Genomic DNA, 12,237 nt, shown 5'->3' with positions numbered 1-12,237 from the left:
TTACACATTTAGATATTGGTTTGATGTCCTTGATTCCCATAGAATGTTAATTTAAAAAGAGGAAAGTACATGCAGCATTCCTTAATATCATTTTTAGCTATTCTTTGCCAATTAATCTAACTACATAAGAACCATCGAAAGCTTCCAAGTCTTTCTGGTTCCTATATTTAATTACACATTACAGAATAGTAATTTGGGTGTCAATCATTATTAAGTGCAAGTGTGGCTTCCTCACACTCACTGTGACGGGAGAACAAGGGTGCAAAATATCAGTGTTGTGGCTGGGCTTCAACTGCATGTGTGTTCCCTTGTTCTGAGAAATAGAAAGTAAGCACAAAGCAGGGCTTAGTATTATCTCCCCCCCCACCTCCATCTTGGTAGTATAACACACGTATAATTACAAAACTGGACATTATTTCTGTGGCACTGTATTATCTTGTATTTTAATAACAAAGTAGGTGGCACATGCCAGTCACTAAAGCTGGAAAAATGGGGCCACCCACAAGCAAGAAGGCATTCCGTGAACCTAAGTAAACCTAAGTAAACGAACCTCCACAAAATACAGCATCCTAGATTAAATATAATAGCCATCTACAAATCACAGAGCAATGCTGATTCTATGACCTTGGGCAGTTCATGGGAGGAAGGGCATCTTGGCCATCTTCTAGGCATAGAGTAGGGGTCACTGGGTGTGTGTGGGGGAGGTAGTTGTGAGTTTCTTGCATTGTGCAGGGATTGGACTAGATGACCCTGGTGGTCTCTTCCAACTCTATGATTCTATGATCTTATGGAAATGTTGTGGGCTCCAAGCCCTCCTGAAAGAAAATGTCACGAGGTCTGTTACATAGCTCTTGTAGTCATGGTTACATTTAATCAAGTGATACCAAGAGGTAGTAGGTACAACTCTGTCAGGATTTGGATGTCTGTAACTGCAATCCTTTACCTTTCTAAGCCCCTGACTTCAATGGATTTAGAAGGACATAACTCTGTTTAGGGTTTTTAAATATCTTTGTAGACACTGCAGCTTGGCTGTTATGGCATGAAACTACACAAATTATTCTGTCTTATATAGATATTACTCAGTGAACTGTTACCATTGAGGAAATTCTAATTCAGTAGCTGAAAATGCAAGGATAACTACAGTGAAAAAAGAATTACATCTAGATATAAAGAGTAAAGTACTGAGGTTTGAGTACTTGAGAGCAGTCTTAATTTATTATGAGTTTAATTCTTTTGAATTGTAATAGAGCTGCTGTAAGAGATACTTGTCTCTCGTTCAGATTTTGCCTTAAAAAATGTTTCAGGAATATGAATCAAGGACCCACCAGCTAGAGAAATTCCCTGCTGTTCCTGTCTCCCACTATAAAATATATGTGAATGCAGTAATCAGTGCATTTTTAAATCTTGTCAATATTGTAAGGGAAGGGAATGTGTTTTTCCATGTGACTGCCATTTAATAATAGCAGACTTTGAGGAAATTAAGTTGACATGAATGAGAAGAGGGTCTTGCACGGAGTATTTTTTAAAAAAAAAAACAAGGAAGGAAGGCAGTCTTCTGCCATTGTTCATTTAATGTGTCCGGACTTGTGTTCACTTTTTGTAGAATGCCGTAGGGGGTATGACTTCAATCAGCGATCAGAGTCCATCTTTAAACAGGCTGCCTATTGTAAACATAATTGATCTGGATATTAAGGGTTCCCTTTGGTGAGAGTTAAGCTAAGTGCTTTGTCTGCCAGAGCACCACAGAGCACCCTATTGTGTCCACTTTCTGCGGCAATATATCTTAGGACAGCTGATGATGTCCATTTGTTACAAGACAAACAGCTGTGTGGCTGCCCATTGAATGGAGGTGCTGTTTTCAGGTAGAGACAGCTGGTTTGTCACCAGGTATGAAATCTTACAGGCTAGGTAGTAAAGTGCCCCGGCGTCTTTCCTGTGAAAGTGATTTGCCTCACTTCTAGGGAAAAAACCAGTTTCAGTCTTAAAACAGTTTTAAGTAGAACGCTGTATCAATTAGTAGAGACATTCAAGAATGTTTCAGGAAGAAGTATATATTTTACAATATATTATGAACTTGAACTCAACTGTAGTCAGGTTTTTTTTTAAAGTTGCATTGTAATGAGCCATAAATCAAGACTAAAGGGTTTTCAGCATTTGTATATTTTAAGCACTTTAGGAAGACTTTTTATTTGGATTTTTTTAAATTTCAGGGTACCCCAAAACATGGTTATAACTGTATTCATTTTAAATTCCTGTATGATTATTACTCAATAAAGGAAGCCACAGCCTTCAATTTGCAAGATCTGAGCAAGGCTGTCAAAGATAGGACATTTTGGAGGACTTTCATTCATAGGATCGCCATGAGTCGGAAGCGACTTGACGGCACTTCACACACACACACACACTTGATTAGTAACGTTCCATAATACAAAAAGAGGAAACACCATTTAAAGAATGGAAATCAAGTTTCTGAATTATATTACTAAACAGTAGTGGAAAAATATAGTGTGTGCTTCTACGCACCTTAATCACAAAATATGGATTTTGAAAAAAAAAGTCTTCTATGCAAAATCCTTATATGCGTGTCCATAATACTATTTTGCTGCATTGGCCTCTTGGTATCATGTTTAGCTCCAAATGTTTTATTCCTTTCATTCCTTCGTGGCAGCTGTCACCCTATGTCTGGCGAATGTTCCTGCAACCCTGGCTGGTCTGGACTGTACTGTAATGAGACGTGTTCCCCGGGATTCTATGGAGAATCTTGTCAACAAATCTGCAGTTGCCAAAATGGTGCTGACTGTGATAGTGTGACTGGAAAATGTAACTGTGCACCAGGTTTTAAGGTAAATAATTCTGATCCTCATTAACTCTTCCAGCCAGTCCATTAGACCCAGAGTAGCCTCCTTCTACTAATACTAATAAAGATGTAATAAGGTAAATTAATTAAAGAAACAGTTTTAAGGTCATTTCTAGAGGTTAAATGGATCTGCTAGAATCGTATGCCCAGCAGAGGAGAATGGAAAACGTCCAGTGAGGTATAAATATTGACTGTGCTGGAAGAAAAACATGAAGAACAGCAGATGTAGTACTGATCTAGGGATTAAAGTGATAACTATTGCATTATACTCGCTATTAATGAACGGTTTATTTTCCTGGGGGTAATGCTGTTTATTGTTTAAAAAGATCTACTGAATTATACTTTTATGCAATTGTTCTTGGCCAATTGTTTCTATTTCATTTAAAATTACATAGTCCAGTCCATTGCTTTAAATTGCCTCTATTCAGAGTAGATGAAAAATGAATAAAAGGTATTGGAAGGTATGTGATCCCTCATAGCAACTTATGTAAAATATGGGAGTTTTGATGCACATATTGATGATATCCAACTTATTTTGTGTCAGAGGAAAATATTAGCAACAGTTGTAATTCCCAAATGGCCTAGATAACACTAAGGGACTTCCTACAAGAAAATCTAAAAAGACTATGGGACTTTCATACAAAACATTTTTTCTAGCAAGAAGATAATCTCTTTTTTCATAGTGAGTACATCAAATAAACACTCAACAGATACAGGTATTCTTGTATATAGAAATCATCTCCACGTAGGAAAAAGTATAACATATGAAGCAACAGTAGTAGCACAATCTTATGCACGTCTACTCAAAAGGAAGTCCCATAATAATCACTGGGGCTTACTGCCAGGTGAGTGTACATAAGACTACAGCCTTAGACAGCAGGTCCATTTTAACTATATAATTCATTCAGACTTTCCCTAGAAATCAAGAAGAAAACAAGACCAAACAAAACCATTCTTCTTCCTTCAATTCTATACTTTTGTTTGTTCCCCCCCCCCAACATGTTTTAGGATTCTGATTGTTCTATTCCATGCCCTCTTGGAACGTATGGAGTAAAATGTTCTTCTGCATGCAGCTGCAAAAATGAGGCTGTCTGCTCCCCAGTGGATGGTTCTTGTACCTGCAAAGCAGGTAAGATGAATAATGTATGTCTTATAATATAGGGTTCATATGAACTTTAGAAAAAATCAGAATCAAGTTTTTAAAGAGGGGAGGGGTAGTCATAGACTTAGGCTAATGACTTGCCAGACATTAGTGCAGCAGTCCTTCTGGCTCTTTCTGCTTGTAAAGTGAGACAAGACTTTGTGTGTATGTCATCTCAGCTCTTTTAATTTAGTGCTTCTCAAAAATGCAGAAACTTGATCTAATTACATACAGGCACGAGACTGCAAAAAGGAAGCAGGAATAAAATACAGCATTTGTGCCATCCTAAGCACAGTCCATTGACTTCCTTGCAGCCCATTCCTGAAGAGGGAGGCTGAAAGTGGTCTGGAGGCGGCATGACCCCACCACCATCATAAGTGGCCTCTTAACACAGAATAAGAGGCACTTACGCTGGCGGCGGGGGCAGTTCTGTCAACACTTGGGCACGCAGAGCTGCACACCACTCCTCCAACACCGCAGTCTCTCCGGGACCTAAATCCCGGAAGAGAAATGCAGCGCCGGCATGGGGGGTGTTCCCAGGGCGTTCCTGGGGGTGGAGCTGATGGTAGTAAGCTTCCAAAGCCCCTCCAGCCCTGGAACGCCTCCTTGAACAACAGCGTTGCTGCACCAGGTTTTTCCTAGCACAGCATCACTGTTTTCAATGGGGGGAAATCCCCATTTTCTTTTAAAATATTTTAAAAAGGGTTTTTTAAGCCTTGTGGCAGCCAGGGAACCTCTTAGAAGGCGCCATGGCAGTGCCTTGGCTATGTTGTTCCCGGCTGCCGCAAGGCTCAGGAATGAGCTGTTGGACTTGAGAGAGTATAACTCTGCATACAGTTGCACTGTTAATCATATATTGCTAGGGAAATTGAATACTTACTTTTAGTTCATAAAATTTCTAAACTTCTAGCCTAGCATATAAGTAAATGGGAACATTATATACAATTGCAGTCATTTTAATGATCACTATATGTGGTTCTTTTTAAAATTTGTGGTGGAAGTACATGATGGCATGCTTCAACCACACACTTTTTGTAACTGAAGCATCTAATTTTGTAGCTGGAAGCTCAAACCAGACTCATGAGTCAGGTTCATCACAACATGTGTGCTTTGAAAGATGTATTGATTAGATTGAGCACAATTACTTTTTCTAGTTGTAAACAAAGTATAAAATTAGAAACCCAGCTTGTGTTGCTGTTGATGATCACAGGTGACTGCAGCTCACAATCTGTTAAATGTAAATATGAAGTGTCTTCGATAGTATGGGCTGGATCCAGCTAGCTTTTCTTCTGGTGAAAAAGGAAGCAGGGGTCCCCTTTAAATACCAAAAAAAGGTTATGCTGGGAGTCATGAGTTCAGCATGGAAAAAAGCCATGTGGGATGGGTGGTATTAAAATTGGACCTCCCAGTGAAACCCTGAAGGTTTCTGTGTGGTTGCAGCAGTTCCAGGTTTAAACAGGTCTGTCCCTATTGCGTTTAGTTTCATTCCAGAATTCCTACTCTGCATTCATAACTGAAACATCATAAGATGCAACACTAGCTAATTGTATTATCATATGAATTGATTTTCCATGGCCACTCCCCCTCTCCCTAAAACATTTAAGACACATGTTTGTTAATTCTTTATACAAATAAAACTTTCAAATGATCCAGAAATAATGTCTTACCTCAGAATTCTGGCAGATGTGTTATCCCAGATTTCAAGGGCTTTTGTGTTTTAATATGAGTTTCTTCTGACTCCAGGTTGTCAGCTAACATCATAGGAGGAAGAGTCTCAATCTTTGTTTTCTTTGGATGGAAGATATTCTTAATTTGATTGACTTTGTTGTAATTGTTGTTTTTCCCAGTGGCCAATAGGAACTTTGTAGGCAGGGGGTGAATCTCAGGTCCAGGAATGGTATAGGAGGAAAAGGTTAAATACCATATTCCCTGCACCTCTACTCTGATCATATTTGGACAATCTGCAAATGTTTTAAAGGTTTTCACGTTAGGAGAGCCACTCAGGGATCTCCTTCATTACACCTGAATTTGCCCTGTGACACAAACTAGACTTTGTTTTCTAAGAAAAATCTGGGCAACCCTGATTTCAAATTAGCTAAGTACCCTGTAACAACCTCCTCTGCTGGATATATCCTGGTGCACAGCGCTTCCTCTCAGGGGTTGCCATGAATGAGGGGAAGGGCCAACTGTGACACCTTTAATGTTCCTTTGCAACCCATTCAGGGTTCATGGATGGTAAACCTAGCTGCCACCATCAAAGTTTTAATTTATAAGAGGGGGAACACCTTGGCTTTTCTCCATCCTTGAGTTTTGTACAAAAGGGATCCCACTTTCCCAGGCTTCCTTTCTGTGCCCCACACTAGACCTGAATAACCATAGGCAGTGCCACCCCCCACCCCCGGAAGTCCCTCCTCTCATATTACTCATCACAAATAAGTAAGAAGAAAAAGAGGAATTTATTGGCAGATAAAAAAGAATAAGAATCGGGGCAGTTTAATGTACATAAATCTCCAAGGTGTTTGGGCCACTTTGAATCTTCACTGGCTCATCACCCACTCATTGTATATCAGAAGTCTGGCTGAATGCACAAACCATTGTAAGGTTGATCAAGTGCAAAGATGGAATAGGTAGTAGGCTGCTAAACCTTAATTAAATAAAAATAGAGCGGCATCGGCTGAACATGGGATTGTTTGAAGTTAGATCCTTTTGAACCTCTGTCTACCTGGGTGTAAAGAAAGGGCTGGTAATATGACAGCTACTGGAATTATAGAATCCAGAATGAAATACGGATGGCATCTCATTGGATAATTTAAATCTTCTGTCCCAGAGCTGCACTGAGAATAATATGAATGTGGCGATGCCCCTGGCGGTCTAGAACTTAAACTTAATTAAAGCATTGTCCCTGCTGGTTTTTCATCCAAAAGGGATTTCAAAATTGTATCTCTTCACTGAAAGCAGACATTTTGTTTTTATTATGACAGGTTGGCATGGAGTAGATTGCTCTATAAGCTGTCCTAGTGGCACATGGGGTCTTGGCTGTAATTTAACTTGCCAGTGCCTTAATGGAGGAGCTTGCAACACTCTGGATGGAACTTGTACTTGTGCTCCAGGATGGAGAGGAGAAAAATGTGAACACCATTGTCAGGTAACTAAACAATCCACTAAATGGTGGACTTTGAGGCCATGATGTTGTTTAAGAAAATATTTGCATTGCCCCATTGAATTTAGGATGATGCATAGTTTGAATGAAGCTTCAGACACATTTATATCAACAGTATCACAATGTGTGGCGTGACACGTATTTGATAGTACATTACTTAGTTTTTGTCAAAATAACTTTTTCAGAATATAGTGAGGGATTTTCTTCTCAAAACTGATTATATTCTCAGGATTTCCTTCTTTTAATCTCTGTTCTTTATTTTAAAATGCATTACTGAGAATCTGAATAGCATTATTTTTTAGTCACATACTGTATTGTTGTGCTATATGACTGAAGGAAGCAGTTGGGTAGTTAATCCTTGAGCTGTGCTGTAAAAAAAATAGGTGTGAACGTTAAGCAGTTGTCAGTATATCTTATTTGGGCTACATTTCAGGTTATAATATTGTGATCATTTTTGGCTTTGGAATTTATATTTTTGTTTTTTTCCGTAGTTTTTTTCCCTTCAGTCAAAGAAGTGGAAGTTGTAAATATGCCCTAACATATATTTATATGATAACCAAATCCCTTCCTTGAATGTGTAAAAATGATGGTTGTATTTCAATTTGTGATTGGAATAAAATTCTAATGTTGGTCTTGGATGCTGAAACTAAGGCTGTAGCCAAGTGTGTGTGTGTGTGTGTGTGTGTGTGTGTGTGTGTGAGAGAGAGAGAGAGAGAGAGAGAGAGAGAGAGAGAGAGAGAGAGAGAGAGAGAGAGAGAGAGAGAGAGAGAGAGAGAGAGAGAGAGAGAGAGAGAGATGCTGAGATGCTGAGATGCTGAGATGCTCTGTGGTCTCCTACATAGGAAGCATTATACATTTTGACCTAAAGATTCTTAGGTCAAAATGTTCTATGTTTTTTTTTGAAAGCATTTCACTAAAGGCAAAATCGCCATGTTGCCTTAGAATAGTCAACTAACAGTTGAATGACTTTATTATTTTTAATGCTCTTTATGGCTGTATTATTGGTATGGGTAGAGACTTGGTGTGGATTTTAAGGAACTGGCTGTCTCTACAATATGTGGCTGTTGGACTACATTCTGCTTGATGGGCTTCAAGTTGTACAGACCTGTATTGGGGTTTTAGCGGGACATATTTATCCCATGCATGCAAATCATTGGTGTCTCATCAGTTGATGATTTATAACTGTATATGTGTGTTGGCTTTGCAGTGATTTCACATAACGTTGGAACACTGTGCGTGAGATGGCTGGTATGCACTGCTTGATATTTGCTGGTGTGGGTATTTGGCTTATTTCAGGTTTACCGAAAAAAATTGGGCCCAGTAAACCCGAACCCAGAATTTACCGATTTCTTTTTTTTGCACAACCCTATTAGTGAGTGTTCCAGAAAAGTCAACTCATTTTGCATACATGGACATTAGTTTGAGTGATAGTTACTAGTTACGCTTAACTAAATTTCAAGTACTTGAAATTGCTATCAGCAGTGGTCATCCATTGTTTCCCGCTCCAGGCAAAAGGGGCATCTTGAAGCTTGGGTTTTCCCGCCCTTTGCTTGGGGAGACAGGACTAAGTCTTCTCATTTCCTGTCTCCTGGGCGGGAAAGCCTCCAGCTTCCACTTTTCGTCCTGCCTTTGCGGGGAGAGCAAGCAATTTAGCAGAGCTCCTTTGCCTTTCCTCTTCTCTTTCTGTTATTTGTGGTTAGTCGTGTCTATTTGTCTCCCTTGTGCTTACCCCTCCGTCTCATCCCGTCCTAAAAAAAAAAAAAAAAAGTTTTTTACTCGCCCGACCGTTTTTTCAAAATAGCGGACGCGGCGAAGAACGTCCCTAGAGAGGACGACTTGCTATCCGAGAAGGACTACGACCAGTCCCTCAAGACTCCGGGAGCACTTTCCCAGGAGGAGCCCTCTGTCAGCCGCCAAGGAGGACTCTCTGAGGTCGCGATGCCTGCCGGCCCCTCCACCTCCTCAAAGAAGTCGGGAAAGGTGGGGGCCAAGCGCAAACACACAGGCGGCAAGAACGCAGGCTCAGGCGGCTTGAGCAACAAGCACCGCAAGCGAGCGCTGGACCCAAAGCAGAGCTCGGGTGTCCAGGCGGCCGCTCCTATCTACTCCTCTTCCTCCTATCGGTGTGTTGAGCAGTCGGTTCAATCCAGCCCAGAGAGAAACAGCGGATCACCGGACGGTAACGTACCAGGCACCGGGAACGCGCAGGTGGGGGCGGCCTTGTTTACCTTAAGCGATATGGAGGTGGCCATTGAGAGAATCCTAGACCGCAGACAGGCCTGACAGAACGCCCCTCCTCCAGCCCCTCAACTCCCTCCACACAGAGTTCAGGCAACTTCTCCCCCTAGATCTCTGACTAGCGAGCCCTGCTGCAGCCAGTCTCGTTCTCTTGGGCCCTTGCATTCTAAGGCTACCCAAAAGACTCCCAGTGGCACTTCTCAAGTGCACGGGGAACAAGCCTATGATTCACAATCCTATCTATCCGAGGAAGATAGAGAGGAGGGAGAATACAACTCTGATTTAGAGATTGATATCCCATCAGGGGAAGAACAGCCTAGACTATTTTCCCCTGAAGATTACCAATATCTACCATCTAAGGCTCTAATTGCCTTAGAACTTTCTGAACAATCATCCACTAAGGCAGATGAGTCTAAACCCAGTGTTTGGCCTGTGGGTTCCAAGGATTACTTTCCTCAGGGGGCCCCAAAGGCTAGAAGGGTTCCCTTACCTGATTACTTTGTAAGGCTTATCAAAGCAGAGTGGGACAAGCCCACTCAAAACAGGCAATTCCCATCTTCAGTCAAAAAGCTGTATGAAATGACGCCACCAGCCATGGAATTCCTGGCCTTACCTGTAGTGGATGCCCCAGTAGCTTCCCTGCAAACCCCAGATGGTTTATCAGAGGGGGGGGGTGGGCACCATAAAGGACCAATTTGACCGCAAGATGGAATTTTTATCCAGAAAAATACACAAATCCACAGCCCTCACTATCCAAGCCAATGCTACTGCTGCCATCATAGCCCGAGCCTCCATTGCATGGGCAAAGAAGGTTTCTCAGCTTCTCATAGGAGCAGACAAAAGAATTACAGATGGCATAGAGAGAATCATTTTAGCTTCTTCTTTCCTTGCGGATGCGTCCCTGGATGCCCTCACCTTCTCGGCCAGATCCATGTCCTCAAATGCGGCTATCTGCAGAGCCCTATGGCTCAGAACCTGGCAAGTGGACTCTAAGTTTAAATCTGTTCCTCTTTCTTATCCTTTACAACAAGGAAAGCTTTTTGGCGAACGTCTGGATAAGATGTTAGCGGAAACCAAGGATAAGAAGCGAACCATGCCCAAGTCCTCCAAGAAGGAACAGAAGAGCTTTTCTCACTCCTTTCATTCCTTCCATACCCTCCAACGATTCAGACAGGACCAGAGGCGACCTTCCTGGTCCCACAACAACAGCCAATCTTTTCGTAGACAGGGACAGGGACGTTACAACAACAGACCTTACCAGTCCCACTTCAGAGGCGGAGACAAGGCGGGCAAGTTCTCAAAACCCAACAAGCAGTGACGCCAAGGCGATTCCCGTGGGAGGAAGACTCCAACACTTCTACCCACGGTGGGCGGGCTCCCAGACGGATGCCTGGGTGCTTCAGTTGGTACAGGAGGGATACAAGATCGAGTTCCACACCCCACCTCCAGATCGCTTTGTGCCCTCTCCAAGATCCTGACTGGAATCCAAACACCTCCGGACCTCAAAGGCAATCAACCACCTTCTTCGCATCAGTGCAGTAGAAAGAGTACCCCTTCCAGAGCGGTTCTCCGGGGTCTACTCAACCTTTTTCACTGTCCCAAAGAAGAATGGGGACTGGAGGGCCATTCTAGACCTAAAATTTTTAAACAGATATGTCCCCACAAAACACTTCAGGATGGAGACCCTCCACTCCATCATAGAGGCTCTAAAACACGTATCTTACATGACGTCCATCGACCTCACGGAAGCTTATCTCCACATCCCAATTCATCCTCTACATCGAAAATATCTAAGATTTGCCTATCATACAGACCACCTTCAATTCAAGGCCCTCCCATTCGGATTGGGATCAGCCCCCAGGGTGTTCACCAAGGTGCTGGTGACCCTCATAGCGGAGTTGCGTCGCGAGGGAATTCAGCTACACCCGTACCTCGACGACCTGCTGGTGTGCACTCCCTCACAACAACAGTCGAGGTCTTACACCAGAAGAGTCATACACACCTTGGAAGATCACGGATTCCTCGTGAATTACGCCAAGAGTCTCCTTCAACCATCGCAGACCCTGCTGCAGCTAGGTGTCATCATCGACACGGCCAAAGACACCATCATCCTCCACGAGGACAAAGTCTCCAAACTGTCTCTTCTGGCCAAGCAACTCTCCAGTGCACCAACTTCACGTCTCCTTACCCTAGCGAGTCTCCAAGGCCTCATGATTTCTTACATACCGGCCATACCGTGGGCCCGTTTCCACGCCAGACCGCTACAGTGGCTTCTCAGACCTCACCAGGCTCTCATCACCAAGAAGGTCAACAGCATCATTTCCCTTAACCAAAGAAAAGATCAAGTCTCAAGTGGTGGGCTCACGCACCAAACCTCCGCAGGGGAAAATTATTCATCTTGCCAGAAGCAGTCCAGATATTCACCGACGCTTCTCTCCAGGGGTGGGGAGCCACCTTGGAAAAGGAACTGATCCAGGGCACCTGGTCCCGGGAGGAACAAAAACAACACATCAATCTTCTGGAACTAAGAGCGGTTTACCTGGCCTTAATCCATTTTCATAACCGCATCCAATACCAAAACGTCCTCATTCGGACGGACAATATAGCAACGAAGGCCCACCTCATCAAGCAAGGTGGGTCCCGGTCATCCACATTGCACCAGGAGTCAGAAAGGATTCTCAGATGGGCAGAGAAGAACCTTCTCCACATTCAAGCGGAACACATTCAGGGAGTCCACAACATCCAAGCAGATTGGCTCAGCCGTCGGTCTCTAGACGAGGGAGAGTGGTCACTCTGTATCAAGCCTTTCAATTGATCGACCAAAAATCGGGCCCGCTACAA

General features: G+C 42.7%; 1 protein-coding gene across 3 annotated transcripts in view; it reads left to right on the top strand.

Moving 5' to 3' along the window:
• Positions 1–12,237, top strand: part of MEGF10 (multiple EGF like domains 10) — a 112,317-nt gene that overhangs the window by 51,703 nt on the left and 48,377 nt on the right. For all 3 annotated transcript variants that reach the window (XM_056848323.1, XM_056848322.1, XM_056848321.1), the window contains exons 9-11: positions 2,669–2,843; positions 3,866–3,986; positions 6,980–7,143. In XM_056848323.1, coding sequence (XP_056704301.1) covers positions 2,669–2,843; positions 3,866–3,986; positions 6,980–7,143 — 460 coding nt within the window. The remainder of the gene's footprint in view (positions 1–2,668; positions 2,844–3,865; positions 3,987–6,979; positions 7,144–12,237) is intronic.

The sequence above is a fragment of the Euleptes europaea genome, chromosome 4 (assembly GCF_029931775.1).
Source record: "Euleptes europaea isolate rEulEur1 chromosome 4, rEulEur1.hap1, whole genome shotgun sequence".
In the NCBI taxonomy this organism is placed as follows: Eukaryota; Metazoa; Chordata; class Lepidosauria; order Squamata; family Sphaerodactylidae; genus Euleptes; species Euleptes europaea.
Note: the sequence above shows the minus strand (reverse complement) of the source record. Positions and strands in the feature narration are given on the sequence as shown.